At 38.3% G+C, this 27581-nt stretch overlaps 2 protein-coding genes across 22 annotated transcripts in view; one reads left to right on the forward strand and one right to left on the reverse strand.

The window, feature by feature from the left end:
• Positions 1–807: 807 nt before the first annotated feature.
• On the forward strand, positions 808–27112 carry NEXN (nexilin F-actin binding protein). 10 transcript variants are annotated; one of them, XM_068691058.1, is made up of 14 exons: positions 808–930; positions 10890–10967; positions 12155–12346; positions 12486–12567; positions 12654–12802; positions 14134–14175; positions 15281–15475; positions 15554–15727; positions 17489–17674; positions 21755–21952; positions 23057–23278; positions 25515–25700; positions 26166–26526; positions 26631–27112. In XM_068691058.1, the coding sequence occupies exons 2-14, from the start codon at positions 10941–10943 to the stop codon at positions 26642–26644; spliced, it is 2028 nt and encodes a 675-aa protein (XP_068547159.1). In that variant the 5' UTR covers positions 808–930; positions 10890–10940; the 3' UTR covers positions 26645–27112. The 10 variants fall into 10 exon arrangements, with proteins under 10 accessions (XP_068547159.1, XP_068547166.1, XP_068547163.1 ...); XM_068691057.1 differs by lacking the exon at positions 808–930 and adding an exon at positions 1190–1353; XM_068691061.1 differs by lacking the exon at positions 808–930 and adding an exon at positions 1433–2305.
• The window catches only part of FUBP1 (far upstream element binding protein 1), a 36976-nt gene continuing 25595 nt past the window's right edge, over positions 16201–27581 (reverse strand). For all 12 annotated transcript variants that reach the window (XR_011099092.1, XR_011099091.1, XR_011099089.1 and 9 more), the window contains one exon: positions 16201–16962. Coding sequence is in view for 7 of the 12 variants with exons in the window: in XM_068691049.1 (XP_068547150.1) it covers positions 16945–16962 (18 nt within the window). In the remaining 5 variants the exon portion in view is untranslated. The remainder of the gene's footprint in view (positions 16963–27581) is intronic.

A 27581-nucleotide genomic window follows, 5' to 3' on the forward strand; every position in this document is an offset into this window, starting at 1 on the left:
TTAAGTGGCGGGACACAAGGAGCAACTGGTCAGCTTGCAAGATCCTTCCCTATCACACTAATCAAATGGTTTAATTGCATTCTATTTATGGCAAGGGGTTGTCTCTTTTCTTGGTTTTAGGAGCTGAATTTTTTCAGGTTTATTTCCACACAATACCACTACAATGAGCTCCAGTTGTGAGATAAAACTTCCCGTGGGGGGTAATGAAACGCAGAACATAACGAAGGTTATCCTTACTGCTGCAGAATAGCAATCCATGTAGGCTTTGATAGGACCAAATTTGCTCTTCAGTTAAACGTGTTCACCTGCTGAGAGCTGTTACCGGCTGAGAGCTGAATGCCCTGCGAGAACAGAAAGCCTGTGGCTTACTTTCAGAACTGCGAGTGCAGTTGCTCTGAGCCTGGCACTGGGGGAAAGTTCTTGTGCTGTCCTTTGAAAATCAGATGTGTTTTGTGTTTTAACGTTGGTATCTGTTGTTCAGATTTGCGAAGGGTAAAGTCATGTGGTTATTGTCCTGATATTTATAAGTCCAGCTGGCAGTTAGGCTCCGGTTTGGCAGACAAAATACAAGTGAGATAGGAAAAAGAAAGTTCTGTGCTGAAGACCTTGCAATTGAAAATGTAGGAAACAAGTCATCGTTGAGGAGGAGAGGGAACGTACTCAGCTGTAATAAAACCGTGTTTCTGCCTCTGCTCTGTAAAGTTTCCAGAGCAAGGCGCTGCCTTAAACCGACCATGCTCAGCGTCTCAGAGGCCTGGCGCTAGCGCGATTCCTCCCCGCTCCAGGAGCGAGCTGTCACCTTACTATTATTAGTGAGCTGATTGCTCCCCCTGTGCCATAAGCGACCCGGGACTTGACCACGGCCGCTATAAAACCTCCGCGCTGCGGGGCCTCAGCCAGCTGCTGGCGGCGGGGACCGCGGCGCTGGCCGTAAGTGCGTGGCGCCGGGCAGGGGGGAGACCCTGGGGAGGGAGCCCCTCCTGGAGCCCCTGCCCGGGCCGTGCCGCTGCCCTGCGGCCGGGAGCGGGCTGGCAGGGGGCGGCCGCCCCACGGGTGTCGGTGGCTCCACAAACCAGTCAGGGCGCGGGGAGCCGGCGGCGGGGTCGGGCTGCGCCCCCCGCTACTGTGAGGGGCTGGGGCGGGCCGGGAGGGGCCGGGACGAGCCGGGACAGCTGCCTTGGCGCGGGGCTCGCCTGGAATGCGGGCGCCGGCTGCGCGCCGCGACTTTTATGGCAAGTTGCAGCGGCGGAGCCGCAGCCGCGGCCGCAGCCAAGGGGCGCTCGGCAGCCGCCAGCGCTCCCCGCCCGCCCGCCGGGACCAGAGCGAGCCGCAGCCAAGGGGCAGCGCGCCCAGGTAAGAGCCGCTCCGCCGGCGCCGGGAGGGAGGAGAAGGGAGCGGGACAGGCTCCTTCGGCCTCGGCGGGAGACCCCCGGGCGGGCGCCGCTTTCCCCCAGCCCCGCCGAGCCGGGAGTAGCGGCTGCCCCCTCACACCGCCCTCAGTGCGGCGCCTGCCGAACGACCCAGGGTGGGGGGGGGGGACGCGGCACAGCGGCGAGGGTCGGGGCCGAGCTGCGGGCTCAGGACCACGGAAGCGGCTGCGAGCCCCGTGGCAGCCCCGGGGGCTCCAGGCGCGGCTGGGGACGGCGGCGGGGCGCTGAGGGCCCTCGGCTCGTCCCGAGCCCTGAGGGGGCGCCGTGAGGCGGCCTGGCGGGCGGGCGGCGGCCCCCTGCTGCCCGCGGCGCTTGGCGAGGGATCCGTGCCCCGCTGCGCCTCAGGTGCTGAGGGGTTCTGGTAGCGGAGCCGGTTGTTGCAGCGCTCCCCGGAGCGCTGGGCTGGGCTGGGAATTGGTCAGCAAACGGCATCGAGCTTAGCGCTGTCTGCCGTAGCTCCCGGACCCTAGCAGGTCGCTTGGAAAAATGCCCCGTGTAATGAAGTTGGGAAATAATAATTAGTCTTCGAGGAGGGCCAAGTGCTTAAAGGACTGCACAGAAATACACGAGGCTGTCTGGCGTACACAGAACGCGGGAGAAGTACAAGCACCAGGTGGGCAGCCCAAGACACATGCCTAAGGAACACTTTCTCTCACCGCATCTGGAATATTTCAATGACCGCTTTCCTCGGCAAGGCAGCGAGACGAGCCGCAACTGCAGCGCTCGCATGTTCTGCTCGGAAACTTAACGAGGAGCGCTGCCACGGCCAAGCTGCGGACGGGACCTGGAAGCTGGACGGGGCCAAACCGCGGTGAGGGCTCGTGTCTGGAGGAGCAGCTCGGCACCGGGAGGAGCAGCCTCGTCCCGCTGCGGAGGTACGGGGTACGCAGCGCGTCCAGCACGGCCGGGCTGCTCGGCTGGGGACCTGCACCGTGCAGGGGGAGCCGTGAGGATGGCGGAGAAGTGGCGGATAGGCTGTGAGCTGTCCTCTGAGAAGGGAAGAAGCAAACTGCAATCAAACTTCACACCCGGGATTTTATCCCATGGATCAGCGCCCTGGCCTCTGCGGGGCTGTCTGTGGCATCGGCATTGTTTCTCTTCAGCGGCTGGGATGCAATGGGAGTTTCAGGAGCTGTGGCATGGGGCGATGTACACTGGTTTTTCTCTTGGGCATCTGTCTTCACAGTTACTGCCCCCCACAACTAGGATCCCAAGCTATCTTATCTTGGGATGTGAAATCGGGGGCCAGAAGGTCTTGACAGGGCTTCCCCCAGTCTCCCAGTCCCCACCACATTTGTTCGGGAGCATATGTGCCCCATAATAGTACCCAAGAAGATTAAAGAATTGAAGCAGACCTCTTCCATAGAGAGGGGCTACTCGTGTGTTGTTTTTTTTTTTAGCACAGCAGTTGGACTGCCTGGCAGTGTCATGTTAAGAGTATTTATAGTTCTATAAATAGACAAAATAGTTTCTAATAAATAGATTTTTATAAGTGGCATAAAGACTGTTCTGCTTTAATGGGGGACTTTTAGTGAATGTTGAAGTGCAATAAATTCAACAATGGAGGAAAAAAAAGTAGATGAAGTTGAATTACTTGGGCCAATTTTTGGTAAGCATTTTAGTCTTTGATAATAAAGACTTCATTAGTTAAATACAGCTGAGCAGAAATAGTTTTATATTTTATATTCTTAAAAATGTAATGTTTAAGCAGCTGTTGTTAATTGTCATAACTTGTTGGCTTCAGCGGAGCTGACAGTTCATGCCAGTTCAGGATCTTCCTCTGTGCCTGATAATTTTAGTATCTGTAATTTAGTACAACAACTGGTAATGTCATACCAGACAAGTTGCAGTAAGGCCAGAAATGATGAGCATGGCTCTCTTTCCTCTCCTCTTTCCAGTTCTATTTCATATTTCTTTAAATACTTTAGCATTGTGGACTGTGTTTTCCTCTCCTGAAGTGCTTTGGCTGCAGGTAGTAAGTTTCCAAGTTTCACAGTATGGTTTTCTTGTGTAATGGAGTCTTCCCTGCAAGCAGATCACAAAGAGGAGACAGATGGTAACCGCAACTCAGACCGTGCTGCAGTGGGCTTATTTATAACTCGCAGTAGCCAGGAGGACAGCAGGGGGGCCTCCTGAAAGGAGGAATTGCAGAGCAACAAGACTTTTATTTTAAGTCCTGGCTTCGTACTCCCATCTGTACAGAGTAGCATTTGGTTCAGGAAAACATTTGTATTTCTCTGTGTCTCATGTAACAATGTTAACTTCTCCACTGAAAATCATGAGCTTCTAGTTTTTTATTATTTACTTATTTGGTTAAAACTGCATGACATTTTTTGATCAATTCTGGACGCTGTCCTCTTTTAAGAAATATAAATTAATTACACTTACGGAAGTAGATTTTGGGGACTTCTGAGCTGTCAAAACTTTTGTGTCCTCTTAATGTTTTTTCTTCATTCATGTAGCTTATCTTGCCTAAAGTAGGGCTTTAGAGGGTCACTGTGAATATTTAGTGTGATGATCATAGCAAATCAAGACATATCACACTGGAGCTGTTATCTTATATGTAGGCTGTTAATGGGTAAGCTGCTTTTTTTTTTTTTTTTTCTCTTTAAAGTCCCTAAACCCAGAGTATTTCTAATCTGTTGCATAGTTTTCTAAGCATTATTGGCTTTGTATTAAATTTTCACTTGAAACTTCTGAGAGATCACTCTCTGCATTACAGTCAGTCAAGCCACTCTAACAATGGCGTTTTCTCTTCTATGCAGTTTCAGAAGTGGAACCATTGATCATATTTGGAGGTTTAATTTCCCTTCTGGGAGAATCTTGAGGCAGATCTCTTCTAAAGATGGAAATACAGCCTAGTATTTTCAGTAAAAACATTAAAACATCAGACTTAACATTTCCTGAGATATTTCTTAATCATAGGGAAGGTAAAATGTGGAGGAAAAAAAATAGTGATGTCAGGTGAAAGTTAGGGTGATGAGAGTGGATATGCAAAAAAATCCACCTAGTAACAATCGCAATTCACTTCTTGATCAGAGTTAACATTCAGCATTACAATCTGGGAATTTTCTGAGTGTGAAGCTTCAGTGAGGAGCTCATGCAACATTTCCTGAGCCTTTCTGATCTCGGGAAGTAAAAGACTAGACTGTATCTTAAAATTTTTAACAGCTTCATAGTAGGAGGACAAATCTCTTCTGAAGCAAGTACATACAAAAGTAGGCCCTTGTTGCCTCAAAAAATAAGCATGACTTCTATTAGATGAATTCTGTGGGGAATTGCTTATTACAAAACAAGCAGATACATCTATCTGCATACACAACATAAAAATACAACTAGTTTCTCTCAACAGGGAATTAGTAAGAAGATAGTATCTTATTTAAAAGTTGCTGTTGTTAGAAAATAGCATGTCAAAGTTTCTTGGGTTGGAGAACTTACTACCGCATACTTTGTGCAAAGCGATCAGCAGATGATGAGGGAGACACTCTTCCATGGTCTGTGGGTGTTAGGACTTCCCAAGCTGGCTGCTCGAGGGGTCCCTGAGGGAAGGGCTTGCTGCTGTTCCTCTTGGAGGTGTAGGTGACGTGGAGAGGGATGAGGATGCAGGCATCGGCAGTCTCATGTTTAGTAAGGCCCTACTGCCTTACATCCATATCTTTTAGCATCAAAGGTGGAGGTAGGATGACTTGCAGTTGCAAAATGTACTGGAGCCAGCTGGCTAACCTTCAAGCACATTAACAGCTAGGTGAAGCCAACAAATTGGAGAGCACCCTGAAGTAATAGCCGACATGGCAGCATTCCAAATGGCATAGACTTATCTGCCATCTTGAAGGCCCACAACATGATAGGTTGGCAGATTTTTTTGGAAGTTCAGACAATAGGAGTTTGCAAGGAAAATTTCTTCCACTATTTGTGCTTTTTAAAAATATTTGAGACTAGTGTTTTGAGGATAGGTCTCACTGCTTCCAGCAACCTTGGTAACACTGTCAAGGGCTTCAGGTAATTAGAGCTATCAAAAAGGTTCAAGATAAAGTTGATCCAAAAGATCAAAATCTAATTGTGGTCTCAGACTCGTAATTTGCTTTGTATGATGAATTCCACACAATAAATGCATCAGGCTTTGGAATAGTTGCAGTTTTCAAGAGACTTTAAGGTGAAGCTCTATAGATGGGGAATGCTGTTATGGGGGAGGTTAGCAATGCCTTCCCAGGAGCACTTTGGGTGAAATGCAATCGTTCCTTATAAGAGATGAACTTTGGGACTTACTGCTCTGCTCCAGCTGTGTGTTAAGGCTAAGAGGTCTCCTGTTGCCCTGGGTACTCCAGTGCATGAATTGTACCAATGCATAGTTTGTTTTCTGATGGATTCATGCAGTAAACTTTGTATTTAGCTTCTGTATTTTTAGAAGTCAAAGAGTTTTAACGAGTTTTAAGGTCATACTGATGACAGGGAGGATTTTACGCACATGTGAAGTAAGCTAAAAGCTTGCAATGACATCCAAATGCAGTAGCACTGTACACAAATGCACAATAAAGTGTATAGGGACCTTGAGACCACAAGGGTGCTTGTAAAGTTAGCTGCCTTTAGAGACACAACGGAACTTTAACATACTGTTGCTGATCTGAAACAGTCTAAGTAGGACCTAATGTTCAGTACCTCTGTGTTTGTGGCTCCCCAAGTGACAGGCTGAAATGCCTTGGATTCCTGTCAGTCCTCAGATGAGATATTTGTCAGCTCCGACTGGGGGAGGAGTGACTTTACATACTCAGTTGAAAAGAGACAGCTCTGCTGAAGCTGAATTTGAAGAGTTTGGGATTTGTAAATCAAGGCAGGGCTTGGTAGCTAAATGCTCTTGTTTCATATATTGTGACTGCTCTGGCTTGGAAAAACATCCCAAGATATCTATGAATCTCATTCATTCTGTATAGCTACAGCAGCACCATTTATGGCTTTGGTGTATTTTTGAAAAGCTAATACAAAGGCAGCTCCTAAGGTTCATTATTTTTAACAGCACATAATTCCCATATTTATAATTTGTTCATAATTAAGAATGAGAGAACTCTGAGCCTGTTTAATTAAAAGAGGAATGCCCTGCTATTCCCACCTTGACAAACGCCCCCATGTAGTCGTTTCATGGAATCATACTGGCTTTGAGCTATGGCTCTGCCTGGCACTGGCTGGTGGGGGATGTCAGTTCAGCAACGTATGACCCACAGGAAGGTTTCTGAACTCATCCCAAACTCATTGCAAATTTGGGGCTTTCCTTAACATGTCAGGAATAAGTTATTACACATTAAAGCAAAGGAGATTCTGTTCCACATGGTCTAAAAATAAGGTATAGTTGAGCCATTAGCGTATTTCTGATAATAGTCATATAGTCCTATTCGAATAAGTGTTTTTTTTTTTTTATTTTTATTTTTTTATTTTTACAGTTATCAGCCCTAATGTTCAATCTGATTCAGGAAACAAGTATTTTCTGGGGATTAGTTGTTTATGGTTTTGCCAGTAATATTTAAGTCTTAGCTACAAAGTTTCAGTCAGTTTAGTGTCTGCTGAAAGACTTATTTAAAAATTTTTGCTGGAATAACAATAAGTGAAATATGTTTACATCACACCGTAGAGAACATGGATTGTTATTTGTTTGTTTTTCCACTGAGCAGGAAAGTAGTGAGAACTAGTTGATATAATCAGAGCAGTTCTATGAAGCATAATTTTATAGGATCATACCATGCAATTCAAATTAGGATTACAAAATGCTCAATGATAGTGGGTTAGGATACTTGCTATAGGATTGAATAAAACCAAAATAGAACCTTCCAGCTCTTATTACATCCCACTCACATTCAGTTAATTTGTAAAACGGTGGTTTGGCCTCTAGAACAGGGAGTGCTACCCTTTTTGGTCACATGCCTTTGTGACATCGCACTTACATTATCTTTAGTACTAGATAATTTTTAGTAGCTCCTGAGATTTTTCTTTCTACTTCATACATGGTTTTTGTGTGGGATTCATCTAGCTGAATGATCTGATCCCAGGTTTTATCCCTTCAAAACTTCATACATATGGTATTGCAAATAAATAGCAAAGGAAAAACACTTTTTGGCTGACACAGCAAGAACTTCTTAAAATTATTACATTTTTTGGCTGTGATTTTTCTCATCTTAAAGTCTTGTTCAAGCTGATGTAAACAAAATTACCTATTATAATTAAGCTTATATTTTAAATTTATATTAAGGAGTGGGAGATAAGCAATGAAATACAAAACCCTTATCATTGATTTATTCAGACCATATTGATAAATACATGTATGTTTCTGCATTACTGAACAGATCTATGACGGCATAAATGCAATAAGGATATTTGCTGTCCATTTTCTGGTGGAATACTTGTTAACATCACTGAAACCTCTATTACAGTTTACCACCTTTGTTGGCAATACTGAAAAAGAGATCAGAAATGGAGATTACAAAGAGAAAAGGTGCCAAATTTTATATGTATGCAGTGTACATCCTGTATAAGTTAGGGCCACATGTAGAATTGTTCTGTTCCTTCTGAATCAGTCTTTTTTCCTGATCTGATGAAACCTTGTGGCCTCCCAGGAAGAGCAAACTGGACTGTCTTCAGCTTTGTCATTTCAGAATAGATACTATGAAAAAATAGCTGGCATGAACCGGGGGTTATCTAGATAAGGGATTGTGCTGACCCCAGTGGCAGAAAATTGCAGCCTGCAAGGTTACGCACTTACAGGTTCTGTCCCTGTCTTCCTCATACTTCATTTTTGGGAATTCACTATATCCAGGTTTAAAAATAATGAGTAATTTTCATTAAAACTGCATATAAAAGCAATGAGTAATTGACTTTTCAGGGGACATATGATTAGGATGCCTGCTAATGTAATTGTCTTTCATCATTCATTCCTTTGAGCTAATCTGAATTTAAAAACTAGTGAATAAATGAGACTTCACCATAAAGGAAAGTGTCAAATTAACAGCGATTAGTCATCAAGGCATGTTTATTTTCCATGATTTTATTTTAAGCTTACAAATCAAAACCAGGTACCTGGGTTGCACAACTTTTAAGGAACAAATGACCATTTTTACACACAGGGTTTAAAAGCTGCTTTTAGCAGAATGAAAGCTCAAACACTGTCATAAATTCCTGTTCCATGAAACTGAAGTATAGGGAAACCATCAGTGAGGGCAGAGGATTGGGACAATCACCACAGTTCAAGCCTTTGCTTTCATTGTATTCAGGCCACAAAGCATGGCAAAGAAAACAACTTTATGTTGTTCAGACAGCACTAAATTTACCAATGAATGTAACTTCCTCCTGCACGTGTGAACTTGGAACTGACTGAACATCACATTAGTATCATGGCACGTGGCACTATCAGACCCAAACACAATTTCTTATTATCTTTGTTCCCTTATCCAATTTCTACCTCAAAAAATTAAGAATTTAGAAGGAAAGAAAATAGCTCTTGGTTTTCTTTAAGTCAAAAGTTCAATATTAGCTGGAAGCTCACGTCCTTTCTTGCAGCAGGGAAGGCTCACGTATTCCTCTTTATAAGTCTGAGTAACAGCTTTGTGAAGCCCCAACACCCAGAATGGAATATTGCTATTTCTTCATATCATTTCTCTGTTGACCCGTAATGGAGCAGTGAGTGCTTGCACGGCATTCTGCCGAGGAGGTTCACATGGTGTGACTTAGGCAGGTAAGAACAGTTGTTAACATTGGTAAGAGCATGGCATGGAAATGCTAAAATGGGATTTAGGAACAGACTATTTATAAATAAGATCTTTACATATGAAATGCCCTGTTCTCAGGTCCTCTAACCCACAGGCGAGAAGCCCCTTCCAGCAGAGAGCTCCTTTTCAAGCCTTTTTACCTCTAGCCTTTGAGTCCATCTGCTTGCACCCCATGCAGCACATCGAGTGTTCAGGCTTGCCTGGGACTTGCCTGTGCCTTGGTACAGCACAGACAGCAGTGGCACTGGAGTCATGTATGAACTTAGAATCATTAAAACTGTAACTTTTTGCCTTATATATATATATATATATTTTTTTTTTTTTCCCTTAAACCTTACAAAAATGTCTTAAAATCTGTGGGGGAAATCTGTTTGTCTTATGCAGCGGTTCTTCAGCATTCACAGGGTACACAGGTCTCCTGCAGTCTCCTTCCATTCCTGCTTTCTCCCCTTCAGAGCTCCCACTGTACCATCATTCCCTTCCTTCCATGGGAAGAAATAGCGGCCTTCACGCTGTCATTCTTCACTAATTCACTTTTCTGGTCCTTCTCAACTTTATCCCAATCTCCACCCTCTATGTTTTCCCTGCATAGTTTCAGCTTCTGTTGGAGCCACGTCTTGCCCAGAAGCTGTCTGTGCTCTGACAAAGGAAGAAGTTTTCTCCCCTCACTGTGGACTGTACAGCTTTTCATGTTAGCAGGTAGTTGCTGAAGGCTTCTCATGGCTTGCTGTTTGTCTCAGGTAGCCTCACAAGGTAAGTTAGGTGCAAAACCTAGCTAAAGGCTAGGTACTGCTTTGCTACCCAAGTGCAAACCTGTGGGCAGGTTGCCTTCCTCCCCCCCAGCTCTGATAGTCTTGATTAAAAACCAAACCACAAAAAAACCCAACTGTTTCAAACTTGAAGAGCCTTCCCATTAGGTTTGTAATAACTATAGTGTAATTTAAATTTTAAAACATTTTTCTCTTGAAAAATGCAGTGTTCCAGCCACAATTAAGTACTAGAAATAGATTTTCTAAGGTGTGTATGTGGTCCACCTAATGCATTTCACAGCTTTTAGCACTTGTTATTCCTAGAATAGGGGAAGGGAAAGTGGTCTGCGTTTCTGTAATTGCTGAAGAGCTGAGAGGGGTGCCTGGCTGAGAGTCACAGAGACCTCATGCAGGCAGCAGATCTAGCTGCAGCTCTGAAATCCAGGTATGTTCCCTGCAGCCACTGACCATCCGTCCCTTGTAAGGCAAGGCAGCATCTCCAGGAGGCTGAGTTTTGGCCAGTGTGTTCGGCAGGCTTCTTGCAACCTGAGCTTGCTGGCTCGTACATCAGACCGAAGCAGAGCGGCAGAGGTGCAAAGCACATTCCTTTCTGCTAGCATGAGTATTGAGAAAAACAGTTTCATAACACACCAGCCAAGGCAGCCAGAATTTGGCTTAGAGTCCTTTTTTCTTTTTCTTTTTTTTTTTTTTTTTTTTTCCAAATGGAAATTAAAAACCAGTACCTAGGATTATATAGAAGGGTTATGAGCATGAATAGTGAATCATAAGCTTGTTATTTTAATTATTGGTGCATACTTAGAACCTATTCTTGTCTTCAGGAGCCTCAAAGGACCAAACGAAATTGTAATACATCAGTTTCAGCCCTTGCAAACTTATTTACAGGAAAATGGTAAAAGTATCATTTAAAAGGACAAGAATCTAACTATAACTTTTTCTTTCAGGTTTAAGGTAGAAACTTAAACATACCAGGTGCAGAGCAGAACACAGTAGCCATGAATGACATTGCACAGAAAACTGAGGTATGTACCAATTTTAAAGTAATCAAAGGAACATAGTAATTTGCAATTGATGCTTTTAAAAAGAGTAATTATGAACAACTGCAAAAGGCAATTATATTGTAAGTCTGGCTAGAATTGTTTTTATTTTAAGACACTAGAAGGGTATTTGAGAGTAGTTTAAGGAAGACCACCTGATTTGATGGAATGTGTGAAATACCTTCTTGGTATTAAAATGAATGAAGAATGCAAAACAAACAAAATATGAGGAAACTCTAAATTTGTGGGGTAATTCAGAGCATCATTTACATCTTATTATAAAATTAGAATTTTTCTATTTAAGTAATTAATTAATATGAGGCAATGTAAAATATTTATTCTTATGCTTTGATTCACTGAGTAACAGGAACAAAAGCAAATATATCATTACACCACCCACTATTGGTTTGGTTGAAAATTTGAACCACAAAATATTTTCAGCCATTTTTCTCAGTGCTACTGTATTGACATACTTTTCTGTAGTGATTGCAGTAAAAAGAGAAAAATCTTCCTACTATTTCTAAGTAGGTACTTCTCTTACTGTTTGGACACAGGCAGATTAAGCATTGGCAAAAAAAGTCTGTTGGCTTTATCAGTAACAGATTCCTGCAAGTCCAGTGATCTTGACACTTTATAATATCACTGGACTTCTGAGTTTCTCTGAATATTAAAAAAGTTAAGTATATAACATATTGGAAGTTTTAACTGAACTAATAGTACCATATATAACTACATATGGATGCTGAAGCATTGCAGAAAAATGCACGCATATTTTATCACATCTGTGTGTTTACAATTTTTAAATGTGGTGTTAGGGGTAGAAAGACTTTTTTGAACACTTATGATTTCAAAGCAACAATAAAAATCTGTATATAATTTTTAAATCCAGAGATTGAAAGTGTACATTTATGTAGCTCTTATACTTAGTTGTGAAATTAGTATTCATTACAGTTACTCATAGTCTAAGTTTAATACGAAGCTGAATGTTTGTGGTATTTTCATGTTTATTACTGTTTAGTTACAAATACTTAATATAGATGATGGCTAGTGTCACAGAGTTCATAATCCCAAATGTACTTTTATGTTCTTACATTCTTTCTAATTCAATCTATTTCTGTTCATCTGTTTCAACTTTCTTTTTCTTATCTTCATTTCTTCTGTATCTTCGCAAGATTCTGCTTTCTTCATCTAAACCCGTCCAAAAATCCTATGTACCCAAGCTTCACAAGGGTGATGTAAAGGATAAATTTGAAGCTATGCAGAAAGCAAGGGAAGAAAGAAATCAAAGGAGATCTAGAGATGAAAAGCAAAGAAGAAAAGAACAATATGTTAGAGAGAGAGAATGGAACAGGAGAAAGCAGGAGGTTATTTTCTTTGCAAATATTTTGTGTTATTTTGATACTGAATATTGTATGTGAAAATATTTTCACATTATTTTAATATAACCATGTTGGAATTTTATTTAAGATATAAAGACAGTTAACTTTCTTTTTCTTCAACTAGATGAAAGAACTGCTTGCATCTGATGATGATGATGACACAAAATCATCTAAGATGGACAAGGGTTACGTTCCAAAGCTAATAGGTAAGAGAGGCCCAAATTTAAAGGCCACATAATTAATTACTTAAGTATTAGATCTACCTCCTGAATTGTGTATTTCATATTCACAGGAACTGTTAAAGGCAAGTTTGCAGAAATGGAGAAGCAAAGGCAAGAAGAAGAAAGAAAAAGAACGGAAGAAGAAAGAAAGCGCAGAATTGAACAAGATATGATTGAGAAAAGAAAAATTCAAAGAGAACTAGCAAAAAAAGCACAGGAGGTATGTTCATCTGATCAAAATAGGATATAATTGTAAACAAGCACAATGAAGTTTTGTATTCATCAGCAGAAACAGTTGGTCTTAAGATTTTTGATAGTAGTGCTTTATATGGGAGATGCTGTATGGGATGGAAGTGGGGAAGAAAGTGAAGATAAAGGTTCTCCTAACAATCCTTAGGCTAACAATTTTTTAAGCCTAAGTCACAAATAAGACCAGGCAGGCATAAATGTGGTAGGAATATGAAAAAGGCACAAATTTTGGTGTCATAGGCATGTAAGAGTTTATAGAATTTACTACCTAACTTGAAAATATTTCTTTTACCAGCTGTTATTTTAGACAATTTTGCTTCTAAATTAGTGAATACAGTTCAGTGATAGATAAACTGAGGCAAGATGTATGAAAATGACATTGTCAGGCCAAAATATGAAGATACTAACACTGGAAAAATCAAGACTATTCAGATCATGTTTTATTCCATTGTCACTTTGTGAATTGTTATTGCAATTTAATGCATGTTGTTATTTAATATTCTATATGTGAACAGACTCCAACATTTTTGATGCTCATAAAGCAGATTTTGTCTTCTGTAAAATTTTGCACTGGGGCATCATATTCAATTCCTTTTTCAAGTTTTATTCAGTGCTGCAAATACTGCAGTGAGAATAATCATCTAAATGATAACTATTTCTATAAGCAAATCTTTATTTAACAAAAAAATCTAGGAATACTTAATTTAGGCTTTTTGGTTTTTAAATGTAAGAAAAGAAACAGTGCTCTAGAAGTCAATTTTCAACAAGGACTTGGAGAGAATTTTCTGCTGGGACTTTTAGCATTGTTAAATCTCCTGTTAAAAAGTACAGCTTAATCTGTCGTATATTTAATTGACTGTGAAAGGTCGTATGTTACTGTATAAAACTAACATTATATTAAGGCATCAATACAATAGACTTTTTGCATGGAGTTGAGAGGAAGACAGTATCACTTATATCAGAAATAATCAATAAGCTTGCTTCTTGCTTTTTTTGTTTTAACACAATTGTGGAATGCTCCCATGAAGAATGGACATCTAAAGCACTCTTCTTGGTTCATCACTGAAGCATTAAGAATGCTTTAACATGCTTTCTGTATTTTCATGTTTTGCTGTCATGTTTCCTCTTTCTCACTTCGCTATCTAGCTGAAGTATTCCAACGAAGGTTCAATCATTACCATCTCTGTGAATTTAAGTGCTACATACATATCACTGATACAAAAAAGAATTTCCAGTTCTTTGTTTGCAAATCTAAGGCAAAGAGCCAAAGTAATGTAATCATATGACATTCTCATTTAATAGATTGATGACTTAAACAATACGGGAACTGAATCAGCAGCAGAGGTAATCAGATTTTTTTTAAAAGAAATGTTCACCTACATTTTTATTCACGTTGTTTTATTACTGTAATATGGGCTGGGAAAAGTTAGAAAAGGGCACACGTACTTAATTATAATTCAACCAGGGAGCTAAGAAAATTTAAAGCATACAATAGCGTATATATGCACTTGAAGTCAATTTATTTAAGTTTGAAATAGTCTGAACTGTGAATAATTTGTGGTTAAGAAAGTGAAGAGCACCTCAAATGCAAATATTGAAAGCCACCAGAATGATTTGAGGCACACTGGCAATGATATTCTAAGTCCTTGGGCTTTGGAAAGTATCATCATAAAGCTCTTTGCCTTAAGCTTGACATTAAAAGGGGATTCTGTCAGCATACAGATGTTTGAACAGTGCAGTCAACTGCTTAGTCTTTTTTTTTTTTAATGGACTAATTTAACATAAAGCTTTAGATTTTTAAGTCTTGCAAATAAGCATTTAATTTTAAAAAGGTCTTATCTGTCACTAACAAAGGAAAATCACGTTCCTACTATGGTTTAAAAAACAAACTAACATTACTTTTAAGTTATTTGACAGTATCCTTGTTAGTCATGGTATTTTGTTAAAGAAAAAAAACTTGGGTAAAGCACATTTTGGCAAATAAGTTGTGAAAATAATGTTGAAGCAGCAGCATCCTTCAAAAGCAAAATAACCTGCTTGGCAAATTACCTATTTCTAAAACTACTAGCTTATTTCAACCACAGTACATCCTTTACATAGGAAATACAAGACTGGAAGTAGACTGCAACTACAATTTCTATGTATTCAAAATTTAACTTGTTTTTATCCAAACCATGAATATTTATAACTGAGTTAATGAAATTAAGTAAATTCAATTACAAATAATTAAAGAGTTTGCCAGCAGTTATGGTGAAAATATAATTCAGTCTTGATGTTCTTTAGATATTACAAAGAAATTAGTAACTGTCACAAGTAGTTTATTCTTGTTAATGTAAGTAATTCTTTAGGAAGTTTTGGTTCACACAGGTAAAAACAACAGTTTCATTAAGAAAGAAGTCTGCCTAGAAGTCAAGCTGTACAAAAATATAACAAATATATTTTTGGACAGGAAGGGGATGATTCACTGCTGGTTACAGTAGTACCTGTAAAACCCACCAAAACACCTGGGAAGAAGAAAATAAACTTTGAAAACACAGGAAAAGAAAGAGTAGAACAAAAAGACAGACAGGATGAAGAAATGAAGCCAAAATATGAAGAACAAAAACAATTCCTTAAGGAAACCAAGTGCCTTTCATTTGTCACGGTAAACTACTTCTCTAAGAATAGCTAAGAAATAAGTATGTATTATTTAAAATGTAACTATTTAATTTTTCTTGCACAGGGTGAAAATCAAGACAATGAATCACCAGAGCCTCTGTCTCCTGGTAAGCTGAAAGTAACATTTGAAGAACTTGAAAGACAGAGACAGGAAAATCAAAGGCGGCAAGCAGAGGTAGAAGCAAAACAGCGTTTAGAAGAGGAAAAACGCGCCTTTGAAGAAGCTAGACAGCGAATGGTAAACTTATGTTTCATATATATTGTTACAGAATTTTCACAGACAATATGTCTTCGCATTTTCTCCTGCATCCGATTATTTTCCTCGCTGCTTAACTCTATTTCAAGCTGGAAACTGTATCACCATAAATTTTTGAAATGTTTCTGATCTTAGTTCTAGTCCAGCAACCATCCTGGTGTAATTCTCTAGACATTATTTTAGTAAAAACAGGAAATTTGTGTTTTGAATTTGTCAGCAATCTTACCCGTTTTCATATCAGCTTTTGTACCTGAGGCTGTAAATCCTCAAAAAGAAAATTAGTTGTCTGTTTTCATCTTTAATATTACTTCATACATCTCAGTAACCAATTTTTATGAAAATGTTCGGTAGTAACAGAATACTATTTCTTGTTCCCATATTTATATGATATCATGTGAAATATGATAGATAAGAAGGAAGTATAAATAGAAATGACCATTCTTGGACAAACAAAATCACTATATTGACTATATTTCAGGAACGTTCCAGAAATTAATATGCAAGGGAAAACAAACCACCCTCACAGAACATCCAGAAAGCTGAAACACTGAAATTCCCAGCTGGCCCAAACTGAGAGGGCTTTAGGTTTAGACAGATCCCAAAATCATAGTTCCTCCCACCCACACTGAAAAATCACTTAACTTTCCATTAGTTCCTACTGGATACTAGTGAAGATGAAGAAGAAAGAAAGAAGAGAGAACTTTGTTGAATTAGAAATGCTACAGTAACATTTCCCACCCCTCAATATCTGCATTTATTAACCATGTAATATAACTGTGACAACTGAATTTACACATTCAATAGAAAAACAAGACACCCCCACGGTCTTTTTCTACCATGCAGTTTTATCAGTTATCCAGTGGCTATCAAAAGTTGAAGTAAAAAGTTTTCTTAAAGGAACTCAACTGCTGAACTGTTCCTTTAATTTTTTTTTTTTTTTTTAACCCTACAAATTCCAAATAAAAGTTTGCTGTAATTCCCCCAACATACCAGTCCCTGGCCTGCTTGTAATAAGCAGATAGCTGGATACTCTGAGAGTTCCCAGTCAATTTCCACCATTAGAAATTAAGTACTCCGAGGTATATTCTTTAGATAGTTGATTCTTTTGTTCTTGATTGCAGTTTACAAACCATAGGCTTCTCTTTGTGGATAGTATTTACTGGAGATAAGCAATAGTAAAGAATTTCACTTCCCTTTCTTCAGTGATGATTAAATGTCTAAAAAGGAAAGAAACAAAAATGTCAGTCGGGATTAAAACAAAATGTTATTTAGTTTAGTTTTGCTATAAGACTTCAACATTTTGTAAACTGATACTTGTATTGGTGGAAATAATTTATATGTAAATAACATAATACTATAAAGCTCCATGAAAATGATGTAAAGAAAGCTAATAAGGAGTTCACAGGAAATAATCCAACCTTGAAACCACAAAATAGATACTTAATTGTTTAGCCTTTTCCTGATAACATATTGTACTTCAAATTACAACTTCAAGTGATTTAAAGAAATTATAGAATAATATGTGATTCTGAAATACATTTCTCTTCTCCCTCCCCTGGTTAAAACCAAGCTTAAAAGGTTTCTTATAGGAACCAAACCAATTATATATTTTTCTTCCCCTAGGAGAAGAAAGCATTTATGAGAGTTCAGAATAGAATTAATTAATGGAGCATTTACTGTACAAAGAATTTTTTGTTTGTTTGGATAAGGTATTTATTTTTTTCCTTTTCCTGTTCTCTAAAGATAAATGAAGGTGATGATGATGAATCTGAAAGTTCTGGTAAAGAATTCCGTCCTGGTAAACTTAGGCTCAGTTTTGAGGAGATGGAAAGACAGAGGAGAGAAGAGGAAAAGAGGAAAGCAGAACAAGATGCAAGACGACGCATAGAAGAAGAGAAACGGGCATTTGCTGAAGCAAGGAAGAATATGGTATGGCACGTTGTTTAGTATTTAGTTATTTTAATATTTTACCTAAGTCTCCAAACTGAACTAGAAAGCAGCTCCAGGAAAAGCTTTACATACAGAGTTAGGCATATGTTTTTACTCCTTCATTAATTAGCTCACCCCACTACCTTCTAATAGGTAGCTTAACAAACATTACCACAGCAGTATCTCCCCACAGAAACCCTAGAAAGCATTTCAAATAATTTAATCAAAAACAGATAGTGTTTCCTACTGCTAGTATAATGCTACATGGAAAGCAGAAAGACTTCGGAAGGAGGCTCTTGTTTTCGGTTGGGTGGGTGGGGAGGAATTCCTGTTTCTTTAGCTCCACTTGTCCAAGTTAATCTCCCTGCATTTAAAGAGTGCCTACCAATCAGCTCTTCCTTAAGTATAATTAATGCCAGGCTAGAAAAATGCTCAGTGCAAGTGCAAATTCTGTAGTCATCTGTGGCCTTTTAGGAAGAAAAAAATGAAAAAGCTGAAGTCAGGTAATTGATGTTTTTATTGTATTTCATTACTTGTTCAGAGAAACCAAAAAGGCTACTTGTGGAATTTACTGTTAGAACAGTTCTTAATATGGAACTTTGATCTGGATCAGATCCCTGTGACATGCAATGACCAAGACTGTATCAAAGATAAATTTTCAGAGAGCAAGGATTGACATACTGACCCAACCTGAAAACAGAGACAAATACCTAATTTCAGAGGGTGTTGACCAAATTACTCAAAACAAACAAACAAAAAAAACAGCATGGGGCTTTTCACAGTATTCTTCATATTTCTTGCACTAACTTGAAGTTTCAGCATGCTTTTTGATAAAAGCCAGTTACTTACTGATGGATGTTAGGAAATACAGTGTTAAATTAGACCATTACCAACTAAAATTGCAAGTGCTGTTTGTTTCAAAATGAAGGACAAGACATACCATGCAAAACTGTGGAACAACTCACCCATCTGGCAGTCTCTATCTACGTTCCCCTGTGTGGTTTTATTGAGAAAGAGAAACTGCATGCCTAATAAAATATTTTCTTCATAATTCAAAGCAATGCTTGTGAGGCAAATTACTTGTGAGGCAAATTAAGGCTTTGTATGACTATTAATACTGCTAGCAGTGCTCCACCTCTGCCTGAAAAGTGGGCTGAAGACAAGACCTCTACTCCAAAATTTTCAAGAGAAATCACAACATAAAGTTGTACTTGATATTGTACTGGTAAACAATTACATAAAATAATGTCTGTGGTCTGTCCACAGCTCCAAAGAGGGAACACAGTACCTTACATCTGAAAAAAAGGAGTGCTATTGGACTTCTGCCATTACAATCTTTATGAAAAGTCAGCAGACAATTCAAAAGCCAAAAACAAAAAACAAACAAAAAAAACACAACAAAAAAACTCACACCCTGCCCTTTTGTTTTTTGTTTTCTTGCGAACAGCCTTTTTCTGCCTCAATGTAATAAGAACTTTAGTGTCTAGGCCAGAGAAATCTCACTGACTTAACAGTTTAATCCATTAGATGCAGCACAGGCTGGAACTGCACTGTAACAGCAGAGTAAAGAAGTTCAGTAGTCTAAACAATTAACAGAATATGTTTTCAGCATATACGTGTTTGGATTTTTTTCTGTTAATTAACATCCTGAATATGAGTACTACATTTTCTTTTAATAGAAAATATAAGCCCATGCTTTCCCTGTTTTCCACACCTACACAATATAATAGCAATGCACAGATGTGCTTTTTAGCATGTCAAGAAGTCATCTCTTTCAGATGTTCTAAAACCTCACATTCATTTTTAAACATTTAAATTTAGTTATTTAAGAACCTTTTCCACATTTATTCATTTTAATTCCTTTTTTGAAAAAAAAAAAAAAAAAACAGGAGTAGGAACACTGCTACTAGAAAGCACAAAAGCTACCACCTTTTGCAAGGATCTCCCTATTTTACATTTTTTTCTACTCTATATTTTCATGCTTTCCACCATAAACTCAGTCCCTTTTGGACTGAAGCATTTGTTTTCTTCACCGTCATTCTCCTTCTACTAGTGACTGCGTAAAGAACCTGTCTTAGTATGAACAAAAAGCCATTCTACTTTGTATCAATCAGCATTGCCCATTGAAAATTGGCTGGCTGAGCCGTAAGCTATTGCTAGTACAGGACCGTTTCCCACCACTATCTGTTCCCAATTTGTAGAAAAAACAACCAAACCATGGTCTCACCTCACAAAACGTGGCTAAAATATTTACTAAACAAGGGTTTTATGTAACATACAGTTCAGCTGATTTTTTTCCCCGTGTTTTTTAACCATGAGTAAGTTCACTTACTGTCTTTTCATAACTTACCGACTCAGATGCACATATGCTACTCATTGCTTATATGCACAGCTTTTTTAATTCATACATACACGTATTAATAAATTTTGAATTAGTGCTTCTTCTATTCACTTAGGTTCTGTGTCATCTTGAAGTGGTAAGCATATGAACTAATACAACATCAGAAAGAGACACTGACATTCCTTTACTGACTTAGATGTAATTACCTTCTAAAAAATACACAGCTAGCTATGCATTGCCTCACTACAAGAAATAGTTTACAGCTTCACTTTTTGACTCTGCTTCTCCATGACAATTTCTACAAATAAGTTTGTGTTATGCAAAACGAGTGAAGAATGGAATGAATGGTGAGGCGGAAGTCCAACTGCAAGCTTACTCCGAGGAAAAAATCTGAAAGAAATCTATAGTGACTGAGAGTTTTTGAATGCGATTAGGCCAGAAAAACTATTGAAAGTGCTGTGGCAAATAAAAACAGGTATGGGCAAAGTATGTCAAGAACTAAGGTATGAACTAAGTACAAACAGCAGTAAAAGGTGCAAGTTACAATAGCAGCAACTAGTAAGTAATAAAGGAAAAAGGGAGTGCTAAGACATCTTTTCAGACACGCTTGCTTGTTTCTTTATAAAGCTAGTTAAAACACTTTCTCAAATGAAAGTTTGGCTTCCATAATCCTTTCTAGAATTTAGTTGATGGCTGGTAGGGATGCCTAGAACTTAAGGCACATCAGACTCTGCAGCGTTTGCTACAAGACTTCAAACAAGCACTGACTAAATAGTGCCAAAAGCCCCACCTTCATCTGGGTCTACATCAGCATTTGACCTCCTCTCACACGTCTTCAGACTGCTCTTGTTGAGACACTCTTTGTTAATGTGACAAAAGTTTACATAGCTACACAAACTTTTTTTTTTTAATAATCAAGAAGATATTTTAAAAATCTTCCTGTGTAACTCTGACTGTCATGCTACCTGGCTGTTTTTGTAGCATACCATTCACTGTCTTCGTACTGTTATGCTTTGACAAATTCAGTCTGATCAAGTATTTGGTCTTCTTGCTTTTGGAAGTAATAAAAAAAAAAAAAGCCTTTCTGGGGCCCTGATATCCTCTTAGGAATGGGTCCAAAAATAAGCAATCAGCTTATACAGAACAACAGTCAAAGCCAGCCCTACTGTGTGGCCTGGGAAAAGGACAGAGAAAGGAGAAAACCCTTGCTGCAATGAACTGGCAACATGATTTAGTGTCTTCAGTTTGTGCATGAGTTCCTTGCAGAAAATTCTGTTCATTTATGCTTACTAGGAATACTAGTATTATTGGAGCTTAAGAACAGAAAATTAATGCAGTTTGCCTAGATGATTAGAAGTACTTCAGTGTTAAGGGCAATGGCATTTAAACACAAACAGTTTGTGGGACAGTCTGAAATAAACAGGAATGAATTATTTCAGGTCACCAAGCTGCATATAGAGCACGCCCTCTCCCATTTAAAACACCTTCACCTTCATTATCTCAGCACTGTAATAAGAAAGGGCTAAAGTCAAAAAAAAAAAACCAAACATGTTTTTCCCAAATCCCATTCTTTCCCAAAACTTTAGAGCAATACCTATGCTGTCATATTACATCTTACTGCTCTGTGGCAGGCGTGGCAAAATATGCAGTTATCTTCAAGCATTAGAAATGTCTGAGCAACACTGATTTCATCACATGTACCTTCAGGATGTATCATTAATGGTCTGAATTTCTAACAGGTGCTGGATGATGAATCACCAGAGATGTTTAAAACATTTTCTCAAGAATCTCTCATACCTGGTAAACTGGAAATTAATTTTGAGGAAATGCTGAGACAAAAAATGGAAGAAGAAAAGAGACGCACAGAGGAAGAGCGTAGGCAAAAGTTGGAAATGGAAAAGCAAGAATTTCAACAGTTAAGACAAGAAATGGGAGAGGTTTGTATATTAAAAGATACGTTAAGCATGTTCTGAAAAAAATATAATGGATCATTTCAGTTAACAGAATTTTGACATTTAAGATTGTAACTGGAAACTGAAAAAGGGATTTTCAATCCAGAATTTTTGTATTATGTGAAAAGATTGAAAAACATCCTTTTACAACATTTTACAAATAAGATACATATTTTTAATCACTAACATACCAGGAAAACTTTAAAAGGGTTTGAAGACTGTCACAGTTGATTTTAAGAATCTCACACAAAATTTGCCTTGCATACCAGATGACTAGAACATCGCATTCATGAACTCTATGCTTCAATTTGATTTGGTTGTGGGTGGTAATTTTAATTCCCTTTTGAATATTATTTTTTTGTTTGTTTGCTTGTTTTTGTTTTTTTGTTTTTTTTTTTTTTTTTGTAAGCAAAGAGCAAGTAGTAAAGGCTCCAACTTGTGAACTTTGTAAGTAAATTTTGGATTACATTCTGGGGAAGAAGGGAGACAGGGATATCCAACTGAAATGCATACACATTCTTATTGCCATTAGAAGTCATAAAGGGAGGATGTAAAATATAAACCATTACAACATCAGACATGGTTCAACTACAGGATCCAGAACTGTTACTTTTTCAGCCATGACACCCTGGCATTTCATTTGCTTTTTCTGCATTAAAGAAATCTAGCAATAACTTTAACAGAGTAGCTGTATTTTAGAAAACTATTTCAGAAGACATTGCAAGTAAGTCAGGGAGGTAAATTACAGATCCAGGATAACTTTGAGATTATTATATTGTTAGGTATCTGACTTTGAGTCTCTAAATGGTGGTTTATTGAGAGCAATTTTTGAACAAAAAGTGTATTCAAGCAAAGCCAGAGAAAACAAGATACTTTAAAATCTGTATCTAGTTTAAAGGTGCTACAAACTCAGTGATCTTGATCATAGCGATAAAAAGATATAGAAGGAAAAGGTGACTGTGTTGATTTCAAGTAACTCCAACCTAAAAGAATTGTTCAAGTATATTAAGTTACACAACCTGTGGAGAGAACAGGTAGTAAACAACAATCAGTATTTTCCATTTTACATGTTATGTTATTTCTGAACAGCTGGAAGAAGAGTCTGAAACTTTTGAGCTAAGCAAAGAATACGAAGAATTAATAAAGCTAAAAAGAAGTGGTTCTATTCAGGCAAAGAACTTGAAAAGCAAGTTTGAAAAAATAGGACAATTGTCTCAAGAAGAAATACAGAAGAAGATTGAAGAAGAACGAGCTAAGAGAAGAGCAATGGATGAAGAAATAAGAGAAAGGGAAGCTGAAAAATTTCAAGAGGTAAGCTGAACTCTGTGCACATTAATGATTTACTTAACTAGCACAATTATGATACTGGACAATACTGCTGCTTTCATCAAAGCTGCATTTCCAAAATGTTTCTGTCCCTACTTTCCTATTGCTTCACTTGGATGCACGAGGAACTCTCACCCCAGCATCTCTAAAAGAAACAGCACCAATTCACTATCAGTCATGTGCTCCAGCACAGATCTAATTTGCTGCTCAAAGTCTTCAAATTAGCATCTTAACAACCTCAAACCTGACAGTCTGATGGGTTAGAACATTCATGTTTTAGAGTGTGTTCTATTAAGTCAGATGAGTTGCTTCTCCTTCTGAACTCTTAATTCATTCTCCATCATAAACATTTAAACCAAATAAAAACCGTAGTACCATTTGGAGATCAAGTACTTGCCTTTTTTTGATCAGAGAGAGGATTTTCACTTGTTAAAGCAGGGAAGGACGCCTAATTATATATGCTTCCATCTGGAATCACTGCATTTTATTTTCCAGAGGAGGTAAACAAGAACTGAAGCTTTCAGTCTGACCTGTGTATCAGCACTAGCCTGTGACACCAACAGGAGCAGCTTTCACCACAATCACGGGGTAGTACAGTAGACTCCTTACAGTAGTAAACCTGATCTGAGTCTCATTCTGAGGTTCATACCTAGTGTAGTTAGCCACTTGAGTATCGGCTCAAAACCTTTTAAGCTTTCATTTCATGAGTGACACTGTAACATTCCTATGAGGTCAGCCTGCAATGTTGAAGGCACAACACCACCGTATAAAAGTGACTAAGGACTTACCATCACAAGACAGTATTCAACATTTAAAGATTTTAATGTATAAAATATTTTTTTCTAACACTTTTGAAATTACTTTTGCAAGTATTTTGCCTTTCTAATCTCCCTTCCACCATCTACCCTCCAAAAGTTTACTAAGTTGGTTGTTTCCATAAAGGGAGCACAAATCCAGCTAACCACACTATGAGACAAAAACAATCCACAGAAAAGACGTTTAGATGTAGAGCTTAGGGATATGGTTTAGTGGAGGATTGTTAGTGTTAGGTCAGAGGTTGGACTCGATGATCTTGAGGTCTCTCCCAACCTAGAAATTCTGTGATTCTGTGAACAGACATGAGACTTTATCGGAAAGCCTGCTTTTCAAGACCACAAAGCAAAAGTTGAAGTAGCTCAAACAGGAAAAGACCTTGTACAACCAAATCAACAGTGACTTCCAAGAAAACAGATCTCATACAGCGGTGTGTGAGATGTGACAAGAAAGCGAACAGTCCCATGATCTTGTTTTTGTACTTCATGGATTCTTGCAGAAGGTAGAATTTTTCCTTAGATAGTACTATGGAGAATCACAGCATAGGTCCAAAAGAACTTATTTCCCTTGTCCAGAGGGAAGGAAACTAAATGTTTTATAAGACTAGCAGTAGAAAAAAGCCAAAATGACCAAAAAAAAAAAACCAACGCGCGCACAAAAAAGCATGAAAGTAGTGAAAAAGCCTGACCATTCTTCTTGAAGAAGAAATGTAATGAAGATCGGCGTCCTTTCTCAAAAGGAGAAAGGATGTGTACTTAGTAGGGCTCTTTGTAATACTTTTACATTGCTCCCCAGTACAGAAATGTAAACCCTAAGTATGCAGTGAGTATAAAGAACAATTCACCAAGGGACAGTTCTTACAACTGTGAAGACATTTTTTAAAAACCCTGCATTTTTTCCCTATGTTACTTAGTTTAATGTTTTTATTTAATAATCTCTTCTGTATATAACAAAGAGAGTTGCATCCAAAATAATTATTTCCAGTGTTATTAATACGTACTTCTGACATAGAGACATCAAGAGTGGGACATTATAGAAAATGTATCTGAATTCACTGTACAGAATTGTACATGTGCATTCCAACTTTCCCTGAATCCTTACCTTACAGAATTAGTGTCATGAAACTGTTTTAAAAAAACTTCTCACTAAAATATTAGACCAAAGTTCATTTTTTCTTTCTAAATTATTTTTATTTTTTTTTTTTTAATAGAAATTACTACCTCAGAACCTGGGATATTATCACTAAGACTTCATTTTAAATCCAACATTAAACAAAACAGGGAGGGTAAAAAAATAACAGGACTCTCTGGCTTTGTTCAGTTAAAAAGAATTACTCTACAGAATTAGTACTATTGTTTTAACTGTTGAAAAGGTAATATATGAGTAAGTCCTATTTTTATTTTTCAAGGATGATGAAGTAGATGTGAGACCAGCCAAGAAATCTGAGGCTCCATTTACTCATAAAGTAAACATGAAGGCACGTTTTGAGCAAATGGCAAGAGCCAGGCAAGAAGAAGAACAGAGGAGAATTGAAGAACAAAAATTACTACGCATGCAGTTTGAACAAAAAGAAATTGATGCTGCATTACAGAAGGTAGAGATTACAAAGTACCTTTTCTTTAGTCCTACATGTCATTTAACTTAGCATCTGATTACCATTGATGGCAACACTGCCAGAAGTATAAAAAGAACATTATACTTAACAGCTGGTGTGAATTGCTGCAATAATGTATAATTGCTTTTGGTGTTTTCTTTTTCTTGAAGAGTATGAGAAGTGTAGTGCAAAGAAAGTGCAGTTTCCTTTGAATATTCTGAAAATTGAATCCATATTCATGCCTGAATTTCCCTCCCTAGATTCCAGCCTCATTAAAAGCAAATTTCCACAGCATTTACTATCTGTTCCATATCCAGACTCAGTGTCCTTGCTATCTAGCAAGGATAGGTGTGGCATTTCCCCTTCTCAAAAACATGATAGCTTTTCTGTAAACAAATACATATGACTAGCAGTCATGCTGCCATTGCTACTTTAAATGTTCTAAATTGGATTATTTTCAAACAGAAAAGGGAAGAGGAAGAAGAAGATGATGGAAGCATTATTAACGGTTCTGCTTGTGAAGATGAGGAAGATCAAGCTCGATCTGGAGCTCCCTGGTTCAAGAAGTCACTGAAAAACACATCAGTTGTTGATGGCGAGCCAGTGAGATTTACAGTTAAAATTACTGGAGAACCAAAACCTCAAGTCACATGGTGGTTTGAGGGGGAAATGTTGCAGGACTCTGAGGACTACCAATATATTGAAAGAGGAGAAACTTACTGCCTTTATTTGCCAGAAACCTTCCCAGAAGATGAAGGTGAATATATGTGTAAAGCAGTCAACAATAGAGGCACATCTGCTAGCACCTGTATTCTCACCATTGAAAGTAAGAGTTAGTTTTCAAATTCACTTAATTCTTAAATACTCTTCTTGCATCTTTCCTATTAAGAAAATCTATTAATCTTTCTCTTAACCCTTTTTATTTTCTAGCTGATGACTACTAATGCTCTACTTTAGCTGGAATCTCTCTTCCCCTCAAAACTTTCTTACTGCATCATCTCTTTCTCTGATGGGGCCAACTAAAGAAAGCAAGGATACGCATTGATTTGTCATTCCTGCATCAGATAAGAATAACCTTCAAACTGTGTGAGCGTCCAGGTTCCTTGCTCAGTATGAAATTTAGTACTGAAGGTTAAAAAGGAATGAACGTTAAGAACTAAAAGGAAAAACTGAATAATAGTGCTCCCACATTTGAAGACCAACTGTTGTGTAACAGTATAAAACTAAATACACAATCTGGAAACCTGTGTAGTAGTGTAAATCTACTGGTATATTTTGCATGAACACTAAGTATTTAAGCTGTTTTACTTTATCCCAGAAGCATAGAACTGGCAAAAGGAAATACTTATCAGTGATTTTTCAAAAACCCCAGTGTAATGTTTTTAAACAATAAAAGATTACATAACTGCTAACTTTTGTGGGTTTGTTTCAAAGATCATTAGTTCTTTTATTATTATTCTTTTTTAAAACAGACTTGCATTTAAACTGTTAGGCTCGTATCAACCTATGCAGTTGGTTATCCAAAAACTAAAAACTATCTCAGTAAGGCTTTTAATAGTCTTCTGTCTACAAGCAAATGTTGGTATTCTATCTAATTTTTCATTGCTTAAAATATATAGGAACAGTTGGTAACAAAACATGATCCGATCACAGTTAAATTGATAGGAAGCAACTTTAAGAAAAATATTTTCAGGAAGCGCATGAAGCTCAATTTCTCCACTTTCACTCGCTCTTAATGCAAACAATTTATTGCTGCATCTGTAAACATTGTCTGCTTAAGGCTAACATACTGTTTTTCTCTCAGATCTCTGATAGCAATGCTAATGCCATTGTGCTAACACCATGTGCATTTTTTCACCTGAAGCTTGTTTAAGAGTTATT

This window comes from Anas acuta, chromosome 8, assembly GCF_963932015.1.
Source record: "Anas acuta chromosome 8, bAnaAcu1.1, whole genome shotgun sequence".
NCBI lineage: Eukaryota > Metazoa > Chordata > Aves > Anseriformes > Anatidae > Anas > Anas acuta.

Bases quoted from the DNA above. Each gene is read 5' to 3' on its own strand.
- NEXN (XM_068691058.1), top strand. From the start codon at position 10,941: ATGAATGACATTGCACAGAAAACTGAG. The intron at 10,968-12,154 runs GTATGTACCAAT...TATCTTCGCAAG, and splicing joins ACATTGCACAGAAAACTGAG to ATTCTGCTTTCTTCATCTAA. The intron at 15,476-15,553 runs GTAAACTACTTC...TTTCTTGCACAG, and splicing joins AGTGCCTTTCATTTGTCACG to GGTGAAAATCAAGACAATGA.